This window comes from Neolamprologus multifasciatus, chromosome 23 (genome assembly GCF_963576455.1).
Source record: "Neolamprologus multifasciatus chromosome 23, fNeoMul1.2, whole genome shotgun sequence".
Taxonomy (NCBI): Eukaryota; Metazoa; Chordata; class Actinopteri; order Cichliformes; family Cichlidae; genus Neolamprologus; species Neolamprologus multifasciatus.
Window position 1 is genome coordinate 17,743,343 of NC_140460.1, and position 19,875 is coordinate 17,763,217.

General features: G+C 39.2%; 1 protein-coding gene across 1 annotated transcript in view; it reads left to right on the forward strand.

Moving 5' to 3' along the window:
- Positions 1-11,679: 11,679 nt before the first annotated feature.
- The window catches only part of LOC146491316 (protein NLRC3-like), a 36,983-nt gene continuing 28,787 nt past the window's right edge, over positions 11,680-19,875 (forward strand). Inside the window, exons 1-2 of the mRNA XM_085152680.1 lie at positions 11,680-11,902; positions 18,493-18,618. Of these exons, the coding sequence (XP_085008806.1) occupies positions 18,530-18,618 (89 nt within the window). The 5' untranslated portion in view covers positions 11,680-11,902; positions 18,493-18,529. The remainder of the gene's footprint in view (positions 11,903-18,492; positions 18,619-19,875) is intronic.

The window sequence follows — 19,875 nt, forward strand, 5'->3', positions numbered from 1 at the left end:
TATATATATATATATATATATATATATATATATATATACAGTGTTGGGGAGTAACGGAATACATGTACCGCTGTTACGTATTTAAAATACAAAATATGAGTAACTGTATTCCGTTACAGTTACCGGTTAAAAAGGTGGTATTTAGAATACAGTTACTTTGTTGAAATAAATGGATTACACGGCGGTACTTCCCTGTTTCATATTGTGGCGGGTCAGGACTGTTTGGGTTTTGTTGACAGCTACGTTCTGTTGTTCCATGCGGCAAGCGTTACGGTTGTCATGGTTACAGGGTGACGCTCTCTCTCTGCGTGTTTACTTGGGTGAGAGAGCGCCTTTGCTACAAGTATAGCTCTAAAGAATGTAGCATGTAGCATGTAGCAAAGAATGTAGCATCATGGGCAGTGTAGTCCGTGCTGCAGGGAGAATGGACTGCCATACCCGTTATGTGTCTGTGAGCGCGAGGAGGGAGAAAAAGGAAAAGTACGAGCTGTCATCGAGCAAAAACGGGAGCTGGAAGCATGTAAATATAATAATAACCACTGCAGCCAAGAAGAGAGCCTGACGAGCTCAGTTGTAAGTAAGCTATTAAGACTCGACTGTACACCGTGTTCCTGTTTTCCTCCGAAACAATAAGTTCAGTTGGAGCAGCCTTTCAACGCCTCTCTCTGTCTCTCGCAAGCAAAGTGACCCAGACAACAAAGTAAAGCTAGTTTTCGGCTACGAGCCTGACACGAACCCACCGTATAAGCCAGAGGTCCCTTTACTACGGTTCGGAGCCGCGGACCTTCAGTAACAGTAATAAATCACAGCAATAGTACATTCACTTAGTTGTAAACAGCATGATAATATATTAAGTAATCCAAAGTATTCAGAATACGTTACTCTCATTGAGTAACGTAACGGAATACGTTACAGAATACATTTTGGGGCATGTATTCTGTATTCTGTAATGGAATACATTTTAAAAGTAACCTTCCCAACACTGTATATATATATATATATATATATATATATATATATATATATATAGTAAGAATACAGCTGGAAATAAGCTGAGGAAAAAAGTGTTGGGGAAAGCAATTAAAAGGGATGACTATTATGCCTAGTGGGAGGGGCAATGGGGTATAAAAGGAGGCTGTCAGGGCCTACCTGGGCATTCTGTAAGATGTTACAGTGAGGATAACATGCAGACTGGCTCAACTGTTTGTGTTTTGTATATAGATTTTTTTGTTTTGTTTTGAATTAAGTCAGTTGTTTATTTTCTTTGTAATTAATCTTTTGTGCACCTGGGAGGCCAGCAGTATGCCTGCATTTGTTCGGGAGACGTTTAGGAGAGGACCCCGCGACATATGGTGTCAGAAGTGGGATCACAGCCCTGTGCGCTTAACTGGGAGGCATGTTTTCCTCTTCCGACTAGCCATCCCACCCCGTGACACCATCCTGGATAGTTTGGACATTTTTGTGGAGACTAAATATAATTTTTTTGGTTTTGTTTTTTTAGTAGGTGAGTGATGGTTAAGGTGCTTACTGTAATTGTGCAAACTCTCTTTAGTAAGTCTGTTTCAGCTGGGTGGCTGTGTTGCCTTTCCATTGAAGCACTTGTTTATTGTTTTGCTTTGTTGTTTTAGTTTATTATGTTTGGTGGTTATCCTAGGTGGGGGTACACGCCAGCATTTGGTAGGAGACTGTATCTCTGGTCTGCTGCCTGCTCTTGAGTTTGCATTTAAAGTTGCCTCAAGCCTGGTACGCCACTGAAGACTAGGTAGGTAAAGTTAGGGTTTTGTTACTAGTTGTCATGGTTGGCTGTGTGGCAGGCAAGCAGAAGTGGTGGACCCAAAATTGCAGGACACTGGGAGACAGGAATAAACTGAAAACACAGCTTTATTGCTGGAGGAATGATTCACAAAATAAAACTTACAAAAGCAAAACAAAACTCTAAACCGAGGTGCTGGAGGACTGGACATTACAAACACACAGCAAGTTGAGGGTCGACGTGACACCGAGTCAGAGAAACACAGGGTTTAAATACACTGGGAAGTAACGAGGGGAATGAGACACAGAAGGAGAGCACAGCTGGGAGAAATCAGAACTGACGAGACAAGGGAGCAAAGTAGGATACACTCACATGAGACACAGACCTTCAAAGTAAAACAGGAAGACGCAAACTAGACTAAGGGAGACAGAGCAACTAAGAAACACAGACAACACCAACAACAAAGAGACACAGAGGGCAGCTACTAAATACTCAGAGAACTAAACAGAATACAAGAAAACCAAACTAAGACACTACACTAAAGAATAAGCTGGGACAACAAAGAGAACTAAGAACATAATACAAAAAACTCAGAGGCACGGGAAACTCAAAACACTGGGTCACTGACCCAGGACCGTGACACTAGTATATAAAGTTGGGATGTGCTCAAAGTAAACCAGTGGCACCAAACTCTGCAGGAAATTGAGATTAGGTTGCGACCATTCATTAGTTATGTCTTGATGCATTCTCAATCATCCAGGTAAGTAAATCTCCAAAAGTTGATTCTGTTCATCTGGACGTAGCGTTTTGTGGGAGAAATGTTTCGTCACACATCCAAGTGACTTCTTCAGTCTCAGCTGACTGCAGGTTTCCCCAATATTATAAACAGTACATTTGCATAATGACTGAAACCAGCCCACTGAAGGAACAATGGGCTGGGAGGTCAGTTCCTTAATTTTCATGAGAATTTGCATAATTATGATTGGGGAAACCTGCAGTCAGCTGAGACTGAAGAAGTCACTTGGATGAGTGACGAAACATTTCTCCCACAAAACGCTACGTCCAGATGAACAGAATCAACTTTTGGAGATTCATTAGTTATAGTCTTTTTATAGCTAAGGGAGTAGAGTCTGTAAACCCTGTGTGTACATCTAGTATATCAGTATTTATGGATGCCAAATGGGGAGGTGATCGTTTTATGCTGTGACCTTTAGTGTTGTAGAGACTGGCTACTTTAGTTGTGGTATTAGTAGTGGTATTAAATCTCAACTACAAAAACAGAATTGGTCCTAGCACTGAACCCTGTGAGACTCAATAATTAACTTTTGTGTGTGAAAGTTTTTTGAGATAAAAGGAAGATTGGAGATTTCGGTAGAAAGTAATTATTGAAGTTAACTCAGAAAGATCAATTGGAGAGAAAGTCTGTAAATATGGTACTGAAAGTAGATGTAGATAATGTTACATCTGTGACACAATTTGAGTAATTTTTTCTCTAATGATTAAAATTTTATTCGTAAAGAAGTTCATAAAGTCATTACTAGTTAACAATAAAGGAATGGTTGGCTCAACAGAGCTCTGACTTTTTGTCAGCCTGGCAACAATGCTGAAAAGAAACCTAGGGTTGTTCTGATTTTCTTCAATCAGTGATGAATAGCAAGATATTCTGGATTCATGGAGAAGGTTTTTTGTTTTAATTTTTATAAAGTAGCAAACTATTTTTCCAGGCTAAATGAGGCTAAATCTTCTTTGTGAGTGAGGTGCCATTTCCTCTCCAGCTTAACTTAGAGGTGCATATTTTAGAGTTACACAAGGACGTTAAGTACTTTTGATTTGAGGCTCTGATGTGAGTATGGGGTGAAGGAGTAAAATTATTAACAAAATAATCGACCACTGTTGGAGTAGTGTTCAGGTAGCTGCTCTGCTCTGTGTTGGTACAGGGCACCGAAGACAAAAACAATGGAGGGGATTATATCCTTAAACTTAGTTAAGGCACTTTCAGAAAGACATCTACTGTGATGGAAACTACTCCCCACTGTTGTGTAATCAATTATTATTATTGTAAATGTAAATGTTATCAGGAAATGTTAAAACAAGATCTAGAGTGTGAGTGGTGGGTGGGTTCTTTTACATATTTGAAAGAAGCTAATTGAGTCTATTAACAGATTAAATGCCATGTTGAGGCTGTCATTTTTAACATCTACATTGATGTTAAAATCACCCACAATAATTATTTTATTTGAGCTGAGCACTAAATCAGATAAAAAGTCTGAGAAATCAGCCAGAAACTCTGTGTAAGGCCCAGGTGGACGATAGATGATAACAAATAAGACTGTTTTTTGAGTTTTACAGCTGGACTGTACAAGGCTAAGCATCAGGCTTTCAAATGAATTAAAAGTCTGTCTTGGTCTTTTGTTGACCGATAGGCTGGTGTGGAAAATTGCTGCCACACAGCCTCCTCAGCCTGTGCTTCAAGGTTTCTGATGATTAGAATGACTCGGATGTGTTGATTCATTTAAACTAACTGTTGCAGCTATTTGTTCTTTATTTTTTATTATTTTAGTTTATTTTTAGTTTACTTATGTTTTGGGGTTTATTTACAAGTTTATTTGTAGGTTAATATTTGTTTCAATGTTTTGTTTGTTTGGTGTTTACCTTGTTAAATTAGTCAATAAGAGCTGTAGGGCCATTTTGTTTCTATAAATAAAGAGACTGGTATAGGACCAGCATGCACTGGGGTGGGCCTATGTTTTTTTTTTTTTTTACCAGAGCAGGAGAAGCAGCAGGAAGTAACAAAAAAAATGGATCTTGTTATTTCTTGCCAAACTGGATAAATAAACCATAAAAACACAACTTTTAAGTTTGGACAGTGGACTTCTTTTGCCTGCATACGAAATATTATCTCAGTGCAGCAGTGGCTTGTGGACTTTTAATTGTGGGATGTTTGGTTTGTCAAACAAAAGGAATTGCCACTACACTAACATAATCACCCTGCTGTAACCAGGTTTCTGTAAGGCAAAGTAAATTGATTTGCTGATCAATTATTAACTCATATACTTACAGAGACTTGGAAGAGAGAGACCTAATGTCTAATAATCCAAATTTCAGTGTTTTACTCTTTGGTGCAATTAGGAATTGTATGTTGTTCTTTCTCTGCGATATTTTATGTTTAAATTATTTTCGGGAGCTGACACAGTCTCTAAGGTGATGGGGTTTTGGGGGGATAACGGAAGGAGAGAAGCTGTAGAGATGCGTGCAAGACTGTAGCTCTGGTTCCTCATCCTAACTCTGGATAGTCACGTTTTGAGGGGTTTAATAAATGTTGTCAAATTTCTAAAAAAAGAGAGCTGCCGAATCCACTGTGGGATGGAAGCTGTCTCTCCTAACATGACCAGGTTTCTGCCAGAAAGTTTCCCAAACATATATGAGGCCACATTGCTTTTGGAAACCACTCAGACAGACAGCAATTAAAGGAAAACATTCAGCTAAACATGTCACTCCTGGTCTGATTGGAGAGAGGACCAGAGAAAACTATAGAAGTAGAAATATTTCTTTTTTTATTCTCGTCTGCTGCTGAGTCTCGAAAACAAAGGTTTCCTAGTTGGTAAGAAAAAAATAGTTACAGAGAGGCTGAGGGGTAGAGCAGATTTGAAAGTGGCTGACACAGTTTAACATCACATTTCCTGAGTTAGCTTCCACCTAACAAGCAAGCCAGCTACACTACAGCTGCAAGCGGTGACCACATCTTTATTACGAGAGCATCAGACATTCAGACTGGTTTTCTTTCTGGGTAAAGATGTATTCTCACATTGATCTTTCACAGTGATGCTTTCACTCACTCCTGGATTCAAATCTCCATCATCATCTCCATCAGCCCTCACAATATATGATCTCATCAGCTTCATGTTCAGGAGCCTGGATGGACAGGAATCCTTTAAATGGATTATTATGGGACATTGAGAGCTTAAGTAAAAGACAACTCAGAAATGAATGACTGTGATTTAATGATTCATTAAATTTTATATTGTGAAACACAGCTTTGTTCAGAGTAATAATGTTATTTTTTGTTTGTTTGTTTGGTTTTGTTTGTCTGTTTTATAATATTTTTCATCCTTATTTTTTTCAGACTGAAAATGATGATGATTGAAAATGTGATATTTATGTTACTGTATAAACAGCTAACCTTTATAGAGCTGTCTACTGATTTATTTATATTTTATTTAGCTTTGGCTGGATTATTAGACTCAGATTTATTTATCTAAAAAAAAAAAAATAGTAAATTTTTTTTCATGTTTTTCTTTTTTGTTAAATGAAAAAATTCATATGCTTATCACAAAGCATTGTTAAGAACAACTGATCACCACATTTAGATCTAAAATTAAAGGTAAGCTGTCATAGAAATGTCTTGATCTAAATATTTTCTTCACACAGAGGAAGGCTGTACTTACTGTACCTGGTTTCAGCTCTGAGCTCCAACCCCTCCCATCTGAGAGAGTTGGACCTGAGCTACAATCATCCAGAAGAATCAGGGTTGAGGCAATTGTCAGCTGGACTGAAGGATCCACACTGGAGACTGGACACACTCAGGTTTGGAGAGAATGACTGTAGAGAAAGAGCTTCTCCAGGACATGCTGTATATGTCTCAGTATACTTAACAGTGCAGCATATTCTCTGTATAGCGACACCTAGGATATATTTACCCAAGCTTAATACAAATACGGGAAGCAGAAGAAACTGTAAGCCTCCCTTTAAAAAGAGAAAAAAATTATACTCAAAGATAAAAGCTTTATAATCAGAGTTGTGGTAGAAGCTAACAACTACATGGCTACAAGTCTGTCAGAAATGCATTTATGTATTTCTAGTGCTTTTCATAGACAATGTGCTCTGAAAGATCAATACACATTATAAAATAATGAACTGAAAGCAATGGAAGAATAAATACATTTAGAGATAACCCCGGTGGAAGATAGAGAGGCAGGAAGAAAGTGAGAAAAAGGAGCATTTATTGGTCCAAATGCAAAACTCAAAAATTAGGAAACACAACGTCCATAAAACAGAAATCCAAAGCAGGCACAGAAAAAAAGAGGACAGTCTATACACTGGGAACTACCTGCAAACAAGAGGCAGGCGGGAGCAAAGCACAGGTGCGGACAGTGAGAGAGTGTTTGGTTGGTTACAGAGGAGCTGATTGGATGTTTACCATGGTTACATGAGCTCAGAAAGCAGAGTCGTTGAATGGAGAGTTGTGTCACTGGAGGTTCAGAATGCAGGATCGCTACGTGGTTAATGCAGACTTCAGATAGTTCCTGAAGTGCTGATTGGAATATATGAACATAGGAAGACAGCGCTGTGTTTTTAGGTCATTACTAGTCAATAAATGTATTGATCTACAATTGTTTTTATACCATAGTGAAATGTATGTAGTTAAATCTTTGTATATATAAATAAAATATTCAAGGATCAGTGTTACTTGCCTTTTTCACATATTTAAGTTTGTATTACCACAGTCAGAGAAGCTGCTGTGTTTCATTTGATTATTTTTAACATTGTATCCTAACCAACAGCAGTCACACTTTAATATTTATTGTTCTAATTTGATGGAATAGAATAAATATTGCAACATGAATGATTTTCTACTTCCCAGTTTGTCTTCATTGAGTTGTCAGTAATGTGACATTAACTGGAAGTAATTTTAATGACAAATGAATTTCAGACTTTCAGAGGACAGAAGGAGACTGACAGGTGGCTCTCAGTGATGTCAGCTGACAGCAGAACAATTCAATGCACTAAGCGTGTTTGCAGGGGAAATACCACTGGTCCCTTAATAGTTTCAACATGAAATATTCAAAAAACAAATATATGGTCCACTGTTTGTGTGACAGAGGCAGAAATGTCTCTGTGTGCATGTGGAGAAATATGCTGTTAAATCAGGACCATGAACAGGTGTCATGTGGAATTAAAACACACGAAACAACGCTGCACTCACTCAGAGGTCAGAGGTCGAGTACAGTAACCAAGCTGACACCAAGAGGAGAAAAACAACTGGCAGCAAAGGCAGGAAGATGTCCTTTCCAGCTAAACGAAAGAGGAATATAAAGATAATGAAGGTTTGATCACAGTTTGAATCAGTCATATTTCTTTCATTACAGTGATGTACTGACAGATCCAGGATCAGTCCAATTCATCAGCACTTGATCCACGTATGGATTAAAATGTATTTTGAAAATGTTGGACTGTTCCTTTATCAGTGTCTAACAGTATGTGTATGAGAGTGATGTAATGTCCTGTGTGCGTGCTGAAAGAGACTGTGCTGGTCTGACTCCTATCCTCCTTTCAGGTGGAGCCTGCCTGGGTCCGATGTTGACACCAGGTCTGAGGAAATGTAAGTGTGTTTTTAATGTGATTCATGAAAACAAAGAAACAACCATCAACCATCTTCAAATGTCACATCACTCATGCAGGCAGTAGCGGTTTTAGATACGGGCGACACGGGCGGTTGCCCAGGGCGGCATCGTGGTGGGGGGCAGCATCACGGGCATCGGCAAAAAAAATTAAAAAAAAATGCTCGTACTCATGCTGCCCCGACGTCAGCCAGCGCATATTGGGAATGGCATAGGCACCGAATCTGTGAACTAAGGTGTCGGTGTGTTTAGATCATGTTGTGGTGATCCTTGGGTTGAGGGATGGGTGTTGGGTGGGATGAGTGCAAAATTAAAACCAAAGGAAGATGGACAAGAAAGGTTTAACGCCATCAGATCCTCAGTTTAGAAAAAAGAGAAAAGAAGAGGAAGAGAAACGAGCAAAAGATACAGGTAAGCAGATGTGTGGATAATGGCAGGTCATTTATCCTGAAACAATCAGAATCAGAATACTTTATTAATCCCTAAGGAAATTATGTGCGTTACAGTTGCTCCAAGAAGAATTGGTAAAAATAGTAACAGTAACAGACTAAACTCCAAACAATACATTATGTTACAGATTTTAATATTAATTAGTCATTGTCAATTGTTGATTTGTCCTGTTCTCATTGTATGACGAATTATGATGGCTGTTTGGTAGCCGTTTGCATACTATGCATACTCTCTCTCTCTTCATATGTGTGTGTGTACAACAGCTTCATGTTAATGTACAATCCTTAATATGTTTTGTCTGTGTGTGTGTGTGGGGGGGGCGCCAGAGGGCGTGTTCGCCCAGGGCGCCAAACAGGCTAGGACCGCCACTGCATGCAGGAGTCATCATCAAAGTGTCAATCAATGAACAGTTGATAGATCAATAACTGCAACTGGATTGTGTTTGTTCTCTCATTCAGATTCCTGTCAACTCACAGTCGACACAAACACAGTACACACGTACACACAAACCTCAAACTGTCTGACAACAACAGGAAGGTAAAAAATGTGGAGAAGGTTCAGCCATATCCTGATCATCCAGACAGATTTAACTATGAGCCTCAGTTGCTGTGTAGAAATGGTCTAACTGGTCGCTGTTACTGGGAGGTTGAGTGAAGAGGAAGAGTTTATATATCAGTGAGTTACAGAAGAATCAGAAGGAAAGGAGATAGTTATGATTGCATGTTTGGAAAAAATGATAAGTCCTGGAGTCTGATTTGTTATAAGGATGGTCCTCGGTCTGTCAGCCACAATAACCGGCACACATGCATCTCGTCCTCCTCCTCCTCCTCCTCTTCCGTCTCTAACAGCAGTAGCAGTGTATGTGGACTGTCCTGCTGGACTCTGTCCTTCTACAGAGTCTCCTCTGACACTCTGATCCACCTCCACACCTTCAACACCACATTCACTGAACCTCTTTATCCTGGATTTGGACTCTGGACTACTTTAAATGGATTAGAAATCCAGTATGGTGCCTCAGTGTGTCTCTGCTGATTTGAGTGTAAAGAGTGTCCTCCTGTTAGAGAAACACTCTGACTGTTGAACAGATAGTTCAGTCTTTACATGTTTGTCTGTTTCACTCAGAAACACGTTTTCAGATTAATGGATTCCATCAGTTGATGTTTTAAACTGTTCTAAATGAATGAAAGGAATTTGGTAATTGACATTACATTTGTATTGATGTATACTTTTTATAAGCTGTTTCATTGTTATAATTTCAGCTCTGAATTTTATAAAACTCTGCATCCAAAACACAGAAAAAGTGATGACAGATGTTTATGTTCACAAAGGAAAATTAGCCCCCAAAAAGCCTTTTAAACAACCTTCTGTACTTTGGAGCATAGATCGCTCACTTTACAAAGGGATTTTTGATGTCAGTCTGTTTTTTGTGATGACACATCAATAATTTCTACCATATTTTGCTGTTTCTATTTGAATGAGAGCTTTTTAAAAAGACCATTATATGGGGGTCTCTTTTACAGCCATAGCAGAATAGAACCATTAAGTCTTTTCACTGTTTGTTTGTTTCACTTTATTAAAGACACACATGGGTCCTCAACCTCATTCCATCATTGTATGCTACAATGAGTTTGTGTATATTCCCTTCTCTGTAGGCATTGTACAAATAAGGAGTGTACATTGGAGTGCAGAAGGCTTTGAAGAGTCCAACCTTCACTGGAGCAGTGCCCATACCAAACTTACGGCTCAACATGTTATCTTGTGCATACACTAGGTGACATTGTCTATAAATGTCCACATCATCAGACAAATAATCAGACACGTAGTGACCTAAATATTTAACCACAGTACACACTTTAAGAACAGAGCCTGATAGAGAGAGTTCAGGAATGACTAAATTCTGGTCTTCTTTATTTCTGGCAGTCAACATATTCTACAACTATTCTTGGCTTTGTAATGAATATCAAACTCGTATTGAGACCAAGCCTTTAATACTTGTTGAAGGCCAGCACTATATAGGGGGTAGGTCACTAAATCATCTGCATACATCAAATGGTTAACTATGGTACTGTAGGATTGAAAGGGTTTTTTTAAAAAATTAATTCCAAACCTGTCACATTTGATTTATCTGGATAAAATAATGAGATTTAAGTAGTTAAATGCTAATGTGAATTAACTGTAATTAAAGCTGCAGTTTGTATTTTCATTTAGCAAAAAAATGCAAATTATCTGTAACCTTCAAATAATAATACTAATAAATATAGTGATACTTTTCTATAATAGTGAATGAAATCAGCTTTGCACATGAGCTGAAGGAGAGCCCAAACTGTTGTTCTTACAGTATAATACTCGTATGTGCTGTTTATGACCTGCACTGCAGCCAGACACCAGGGGGTAATAGAGATATTTTGGCTTCCTTCTATGGGGGAACTGTTTGGTAATTCATGTTTTCTAGTAATTTCATGGTCACCATGTTGACCTGGGTGTTTTGAAGCCCACTTTAGACTAGTGTTTCCAAACAGTGTGGAGTTTTACCAGATTTAAGCCCTAATGGTAGTTGTCCCTTACAAGGGTCATGTGATTAGGCAGATGATCAATAATGGGTCAATGACCCTTAAAAGGGACAACTGCCACTAAGGCCTTAATCAGGGACTCTTCATCAATTGTTCTTTGAACTGAAGAAGCATCTCGGATGAAAGGTGAAATGTCTTCAAGAAGTCCAGTAGCTTTTCTTTCCAAGCCTTTTTATATCACAGAGACTGATGGATGAGCTCCATTCACTCACACTTTGCCGTAAACTCATTAAAATATCTCAATAAAAACATCCTCTCTGCTTTCATGGAGAAAATAGCTGGCTCAGCTCTGATCACTTTGGTTTTCAACAGAAATTTTTGTTTGCTGCCTGAAGTGGCTTACTTCCTCACTGTAACACGTTACTCACTGGGCTGCATAGGTTAAAAAAAAACATATTTATACTCTAAAAAGACACTGTGTTCCAGTGTTGAAAACGCTGCAGGAAGAAGAACCAAAAGCGTCATTACAGATGTTTGTTTAATAAAAATGGAAAATTAGGAGAAATAAATCTCCCTTAGGCAGCCTTCCAGCTGTTTGAGGAAGATTTGGGGATTTCCGAGGTACACTTGAATGCATCGTCGATCCTTCTCTCTGAAGTGTAGATATAGAGACCGCAGTGTTTTTGTCACAGGACCATGGTTTGTGGACCCTCTTTTGCGTTTCCTTCTTTCTCAGATTCCGTGAACTTTGTGTCGCATATAATCGTCTCAGTGTGAAGCTCCACCTAAAGGTAATGTTAGTAGTCTGTAATGTTTTTTTTTTTTTTTCCTGGCTAACATCAGCTGTGCGCAGCTTAGTTTCAGCTCAAAGAGGAGAAATCCGCCGCTCTATATCACGGTAACGGACTCACAGCTGGACCACGAGGCCGAGCGCTAAACGCTCTTCCTCCTTTAAGTGGTTTGTGTTGTACAACATAAGAACATAAGAAGTAAAACTAGTTATAATTTTTTTCTGTGTTGAAGCCTGGAGTTCAGTATTCTATCATCGTTTTATGGAAGTTTTAGTTGTTGGTTTAACTACAGGGAATAGTTTTAGTAATAACTATGCACTGAATTATTATTTCATTTTCATGAAGCAACTTGAAAGCAAGAGTCCAAATTCTTCTGATAATGCCAGTCGTTGCTGTGACTTTGTATGTTATATTGGTATTTATATATTTTAACTAGTATCTGCAGTAGCTTTAAGAGATTAGACATAATGTTGTGGATGTTATTTTCCATCCATAATATTCTTACATTTTTATTATGGATAAAAGCACAAAGCTTGAAATAGGAGGAGAGAGAGAGAGAACAAGTCAACATCATTGTCATAAAGACAACTGGTTTTATAACAGTGATGTGATACAATAAAATGATTCATTGAAGATTGGTTTCACGTGACCCAAGTAGTGCATTATACGATCATGGAATATGCATATTTTCCAGCATCCTTGTAGAATACCTGTTAAAATTACTCATTTTGTTTAGTGGCCATCATACCATAATTTTTAAGCTGGAAACAACATGTTTATGTAATTGCCAGTGAAAAGAGAGAGCGAGCAGTGTGGAGAAAGAGGATTTTACAAGATCCGGAAGAACTAGGTGAGCAATGTTAAGTGAAAAAAACAATAAGTAACAATAAGCCAAAAATAAGCCAAAAAATAAATATTTACATGCATGCGCAAGGCTTTGTGTGCGTTTCAGTGGCCACACTTAAATAGGGGTACATCTATTTGAGGTATAATGACTATTTAAAATAGAGGTGATGGTATTTGAAAAATCTCTCCCCAGTTTGTTTCATGCTCAGGTGTATGGAGTGGCAGACTGTTTTTCCAGTGTCTGTCCTGAACAATGCTACTTAAGTTTCTTGATGAGTTGGTAGACTGTCCTCATGTGGTTAAGAGGCTAAAGCAATACTGTGCATGCTTTTCTATGATGTTTTTTAACTTTCTGGCAAATGTGACGAGCCTTTGCCTCAGGTTAGGTCCACTCTAAACAGGTGCATTCAACTAGACCTGTGAGTATCCATTCTGAATTATCCTTTGACACTACAATCAGCTTCAAAATCATGGCTTTTGAAAGTAGCACTGTAAAATGTACCTAACTGAATTGAGGTTGCAGAGTTATAAAGGACTGAATACATTGCCTGCAAAATACTCAAAATGCATTTTGGAATATGCTTAAAAAAATATTTGAACCACAAAAAGCCCAGAAAAACGTAAATTCTAGAATTCCAAACGTTGATTCTGTTCATCTGGACGTAGCGTTTGTCCCACTGAAGGAACAATGGGCTGGAGGTCAGTTCCTTAATCTTTGCATAATTAAGATTAATTAAGATTAAGAACTGACCTCCCAGCCCATTGTTTCCTTCAGTGGGCTGGTTTCAGTCATTATGCAAATGTACTGTTTATAAGATAGGGGAAACCTGCAGTCACCTGAGACTGAAGAAGTCACTTGGATGAGTGACGAAACGTTTCTCTCACAAAATGCTATGTCTAGATGAACAGAATCAACTTTTGGAGATTTACTTTCCTGGATGATTGAGAATGCATCAAAACGTAAATTCTAGAACCGCCTGTGTTTTACAGAGTTTGAAGATTCAGCCTGAAAGTATTCAGCGATTACTTGTAAATAAATAACAATGAAGGCCATTTTTAGTTTTTAGCACATGGTGGTTTTTGTGGCTCAGCATATAGGACATTTTGCAAAAAAAGGTATCAGCTTTTTTGGGGCGACAGTTTGCAGCACTGACTCAAACCTTACCTTACTGTGGCACTTTTCGGATATCATGACCTGTTCCGGCATTTGCGGTTGATGGCTTGGCTGTTTGGATCGCTTGGCTGTGTACTCCAGTATTTACAAAGTACTGGAGCACACAATAGTGCATGTACATGCACATCTTCAGTAGAGTTAAAGGCTTGTAATATGTCAGGTTTAAGTACTTCAGTTAACTATAATAATTTGATTAAATAATCAAATGTTAGACTGACTTTACCACAGTGAAACATTGCATTTCTGCCTCTCATCGCTGTCAAACGTTACATGTGTTTAACATCTCCTTGGATCTGTTCTGTTCTCTTTTCCCCTTTATTTTACTGTGGAGTGGTTACTCTCTATTTCCATCTTACACACACACACACACACACACACACACACACACACACACACACACACACACACAAATTGGACTGGCGGTCGAATAATGATACCCAAATAAATTTTTAAAGATATTTCTATGCACTCTTTTATGTAACAAGCAAACATCTTTTTGTCTACAGATGATTGTCCGGAAAATGTTTCACAATAAGAGCATTGTTACAAAATGAACACTTTTTGTCCACTGAAATATTGAAGAGCTTTGAAACCGAAACAGTGTAATTCAGCATTTCGGTACAAATTCTACTCATCAATAGAAGGATAGAGAAATGTGCAGTTACATCCCGGAGTGTGGTGTAACACAAAAGAGGCCATTTCTGTTCTTGGTTTTGTGTGGTAGCCAGTGAAGCTAAAGGTAGCATCACCACTGTTAGCAGCAGATTGTGCCGAGCAGCTGGAAAAACAGGATGGCTGGGTCATGGTAGTGAAGTGTAGTCCTAAAGAGAAGCCCTTCAGTACAAGTACAGGTTTCAAATAGTTTTTCCCCACTCAGCAACATACCTGCCAGGGAACAATCTCTGGTTATTGGCAATTTTGTTCTGAGACATGTGAAGCTAGAGTGGTGGCTAATGATAAATGTAATTTTGGTAAAATTAAAATTCACATCAGCAGTAATGGCTAAGTCCACTGGAGTTTGCTAAAATAAATATTGAATTGGTGTGTAACTTTGCCAAAACAATATCGGGCTCTGTAGTGTTTTTTCTGGCCACCTCCTCAGTTGGATCAGGAGTGAGATGTTTAGCCGCATGATCCTTCAATTGATAGTTGTACTACCATTAATCATTATTTCATTTTTAAATATGATAAACATATCTCTGTTAATGAACTATGTGCTAAAGGCCTTAAGGTGGCAATAGTTAAAGCCATCACTTGACCGAACTGTCTTAACTAATTATAACTAACTTCCTTCTTAAAAAAATATTTAAAGAGTTGTCATTAAACAGCTAACTAATCATCTAGTATGGTTTATTTCAAGAGTTTCAGTCAGGTTTCAGAGCCCATCCCAGCACAGAAACAACTTTGGTGAAGGTTACAAATGTTCTTATGGACTCTGACAGTGGACTCGTCTCTGTGCTTGTCCTGCTAGACCTCAGTGCAACGTTTGATACTGTTACCTTAACACTTTATTACAGTGATTAGAGGATGCTTTAGCTTTTACAGGTACTGTACTGCAGTGGTCTGAATCATGTCTATCTAATAGGCTCAAATTTGTTCATGTGAATGGAGAGTTCTCTTCATACACGAAGGTTTTTTTTTTCTTTTTTCTTTTTTTTTGCCTGTCCCATTTGGATCTTTAGCCATCAGAATTGTTGTCTGAAGGTCAATAAAGATGCCAAGCGGATTTACTTTACCAAGTCGATCATCATGGCCTTACCATATTGGTCCATTTGATTGACCTTTATTATAGTTATGTATTTATTTCTTTATTTGATTTGATTTTCGGTTGTTACAGACAAGACAGACAGTACTTGGGGATAGGACAGGGAGAAAGAATGAAAGAAAGAGAGGGAGAGAAAGAAAAATAGAGGGGAGAAGAGATGGTGAGAAAGGGGGGAAGAAAAAAAAAGAAAAACAAACAAATCACCTGGATTATCTGTATGGAGAAGAGAAGAAGAAGAGAAAACAAACAAAAAAACCAACATAATAAATACAACACCATCACAATAAACTAGCTAACAGTAGATACTAAATATTAAATGTTATTGTGCAGTACGCAAAATCGACAGTGCACAATTTGCTTTGAGGTAGCAGCCACGAAAGGTGTAGTTTGTGTCTGTGAACACCCGTGTGTACACCTGTGTGCACACCTGTGTGGATCAGCACGCTTGTATTCAAAAGGTTTCTCCATGTAGCGATCTGCTAGGGAGTGTGGGGAGCCATAGACCCGTCCCCCAGGGCATGAAGTAGGTATGGAAGAGATCCAGGCTCCAGACATCCAGAGGCCCTCAGAGCAAAGAGACCAAGGAAGACCAATGGAGGGGCAACCGTGCCACTCTCTCGGAAAGAGCTGAGGAGAGCCCCAGATGAGGGGTCATCCAGCAGCCACGGAGCAGAGGCCAGAGGGGATTGCAGTGACGTGCCCGCGGGCTCAGCCGGCAGCCAGCTGTGCCAGAAAGGACCATGAGCGCACCCCACCCCCCGGAAGGGGCCCAGCCGGCCACAGGCGCCAGGCCCTGCCAATCAGTCACCAGGAGTGACTCGGTACATACATGAGCACCCAGCCCCAGACACCAAGAACCACCAACACACCAATGTCTGAGGGCATCAGGTTTAGCATATAGGGAGTGTGGTGAGGGGAGATAGGTCTCCATACCTCAGAGAGCCTGAGATGTTCATAGAGAGGTGGAGTCAAAGACCCAACCTGACATATAGACACAGACGAACAGACACACGCAGACACAAATGTGCATTCCCACCCCCATATACACAAACAAATACTCGGCACTCACCCAACGTGGAGACAGACACAAATAGACACTGTACACACATTCACACTCCTCAAACATACTCTATGTCCCAGGTCCAGGTACCCCTGCCCCCAGACGGGCAAACCGTACCTAGACCCAGGAGATGTAACCATTCTCTCTGGGGTGGAGGCAAGGAGACCGCCTCCTTATCTGCAGTAGCAGGGAGACCCTGCATCCCAGACCCCAATCTGACAGCCAGCACCTCCTCCCTACCCCCCAGCCCCGACGGTTAACAGAACGGGGGTGAGTGAAGACCCCAAACCTCCCTCCGCCCACTCATATGTAGTGTTGCATCGTGCTGTTCTAAAGTGCATTTAAAACACAGGAGGGCATGGTGCTTCCTGCCAGAGAGCAGCACGGCTCCTCCCTTCATACACTAAGGTTAATAATGGAGTTCCAGGGTTCAGTGGAAGCCATCTCTTTGGGCTGGTTAGGGATGAGAGGATGGGAAAAAAAGCTTGAAAATATTTGTAAATTCAAACATTGCAAATATCTGAAAGATTAGAAATGGAAAGATAAAATGTATTAGGTATTCACCCTATGACAGCTGGGATAGGCTTCAGTAGCCCCCTTGACCCTGAAAAGGATAAGCGGAAGCGAATGGATGGAAGGATGGATGGTGTATAACTTTGCCAAAACAATCCTGGACTATTTAGTTTTTTTCCAGCCACCTCCCCAGTTGGATCAGGAGTGACATGTTTAGCTGCATAAATTCTATTAGGTATTAAGCTCACAGAAAGATGACCTGAGCAAGAAGAACAGTCTGAGGTTACTCTGTTTTATACTCCATTCTAGTCTGTGACATTAAGTGCACATAGCAACAACATAGCAACTACATTTCCTGTCATTTCCACTTCTCTGAGCTCACGTATGGGACAAATGCTAAACCACTAACTAACTAACCACTAAGGGAAACATGGCTGTAACCACAGGAAGTGCAGCATTTTGATGAAAGCACGCACCTCTTGTGTTGACACAGGCAAGTATGTAGAGATGGCTTTCCTCTTGTCTTTCTGGGTTTCGATCAGAGTGGTCTGATCTTTTACTTTCTACAACACACACAATACACAAAAAAGCTTCTATGACACTGAATCTTCCAAAATGTACTTTAACTTGAAAAACTTGTACCAAATAGGTAGTAGTAATGAGTCAACATTCAGTCCACAATTATAGATGAATATGAGGTTCTTAGAATGAATTTTAATGAAACATCTTGTTAAAACTGTAACTCTGTTTAATAGGGACATGGTCATTAAAAGCACTTGATGCTGCTCTCTACTGCATCTGTGCAGAGATTCAAAAAGGAAAAAACTTTCTCTTTTTTAGTCACATTAAATTCTCCAACATGTTTAGACGGTGGATCCTCTTTAAATCCTGGATCAGTTGAAAATGTTTTTCACACATGTTGAATTGACTTAATGTTAATTGACAGAAGCTTCCAGTTAGAGTGAATCAGTGTCTGTCATTAAATGTATTGTGTGTGTCTGTCTGTGTGTTTTCGTGCATTCTGGGCTGCTGCTTCATGGCTCCAGCTAGTGGACTGATAATAGAAGTAGAGCAGCTGATGGCAGCTTCCTCTGCCCGACACTCCTGTCTGACTGCATTCAGCTGACACTCAGATGAAGCGGAAAAGAAGCAGTTGATATTTGGACAACACATATTATGGAAAGGAGGATTTCAGATGATGTGCAAATGAATGATTTGTGTTTCCTCTGCAGGTAAAGGTAGGAAGTGTGTGAATGTGAATTCAGCAACATGGATCACTGTGAGGTCAGAGAGGAGGGAGTCCCTCCCTCTAAAACCACTCTGTGTGGGGAACATGAGAGCCAGACCAAAGCTCAGAGGTGAGAGCCCATCTTTAACTGTCCATGACTCTTCTCCATGTCACTGCTCAGCACTCACACCACTGTTCCATCGTTATTCACAGGAACCAACCTGGACTTCAATCCAGTGAATTTAGAACACACCAACTCTCTGCTATTAGTGACTTTGAACAAATTAACACCTTGATGTTGTTGGATATAAACTGCAGTGCAAACATGTAATTCCCTCAATCCCATTTAAACTGACTCTTTAAAAGTAGCTCTTTCTTTCCAAACAACTGAAAACCCAGTTTGGCAAACAGAAAGTAATGCTTATGCATTTTTTTCCATTAATCATGTTGTACTGTATGTTATAGAAAGTCAGAGAGGCGTTAATTCTCCACTTAAGTGAAAGAAAACACTAAGTTTCAAGTGCAGAAATTACTTACTTATAAAACAGCGTGAACATCATTGTTAGTGGGTTCTTCTGAAAAAAAGTTTTAAAAAAATTCTCATGATTGATTATACTCTAAACTCAGGCAACATTTTTTCAAATCTAGTTTTCACAGGAAACAGCAGCACACTGCTGTGTATGACTTTAATGGTAATTGTTTTTTTTTAAGGAAATAGAAACAGAACATGGTTTGTTTTCAAGAGAAATCAAACATGAGCTTTTCCAGTCAATCAATAGTCTATATAAATATTTGAATTTGTCTTCAAACAAAAGTGTGATCCAGAGTTTATCTGAAGTGATTCTTGATTATTTCCAGACATTACAAAGCAAAAATTAGTCCCAACCAGGCACTCTCAATTTTACTCCACTCTGAAAATCAAACAAAATTGACAATTTCATCTACATGTCCATTAAAGTCTGTTCCAATAACAACTCTATTTAGCCTGGAGATACTCTTTACCATTTCATCCAGCTTACTCCAGTTTATTTTATAGTTTAGTTTATTTTCGAACTTATATCTACTTGTGGGGCATATGCGCTGAGATTACCTCCTTGCCTTACTTTTCTCTGGTCTCCTGCCCACACAATATATCTTCCTTCATTCTCTCCATCATATAAGCCAGCTCTATTTTTTTTTACCAATCATAGTTAATACATTTAAAGTCCTTACTCTTGTGGTGGCAGATTTCTTTTCTCATGTATTAATCACATATTTAATCATATCACTTTAGTATAGCAAGATCCCTCCTGTCACCAGTTTGCATGCATGTAGAATGTTATCACAAGTGGGCCCCAGGGTTTATTGTACCTTCATAGAGGGTCTATTATAGACTTGAAGATCTCCA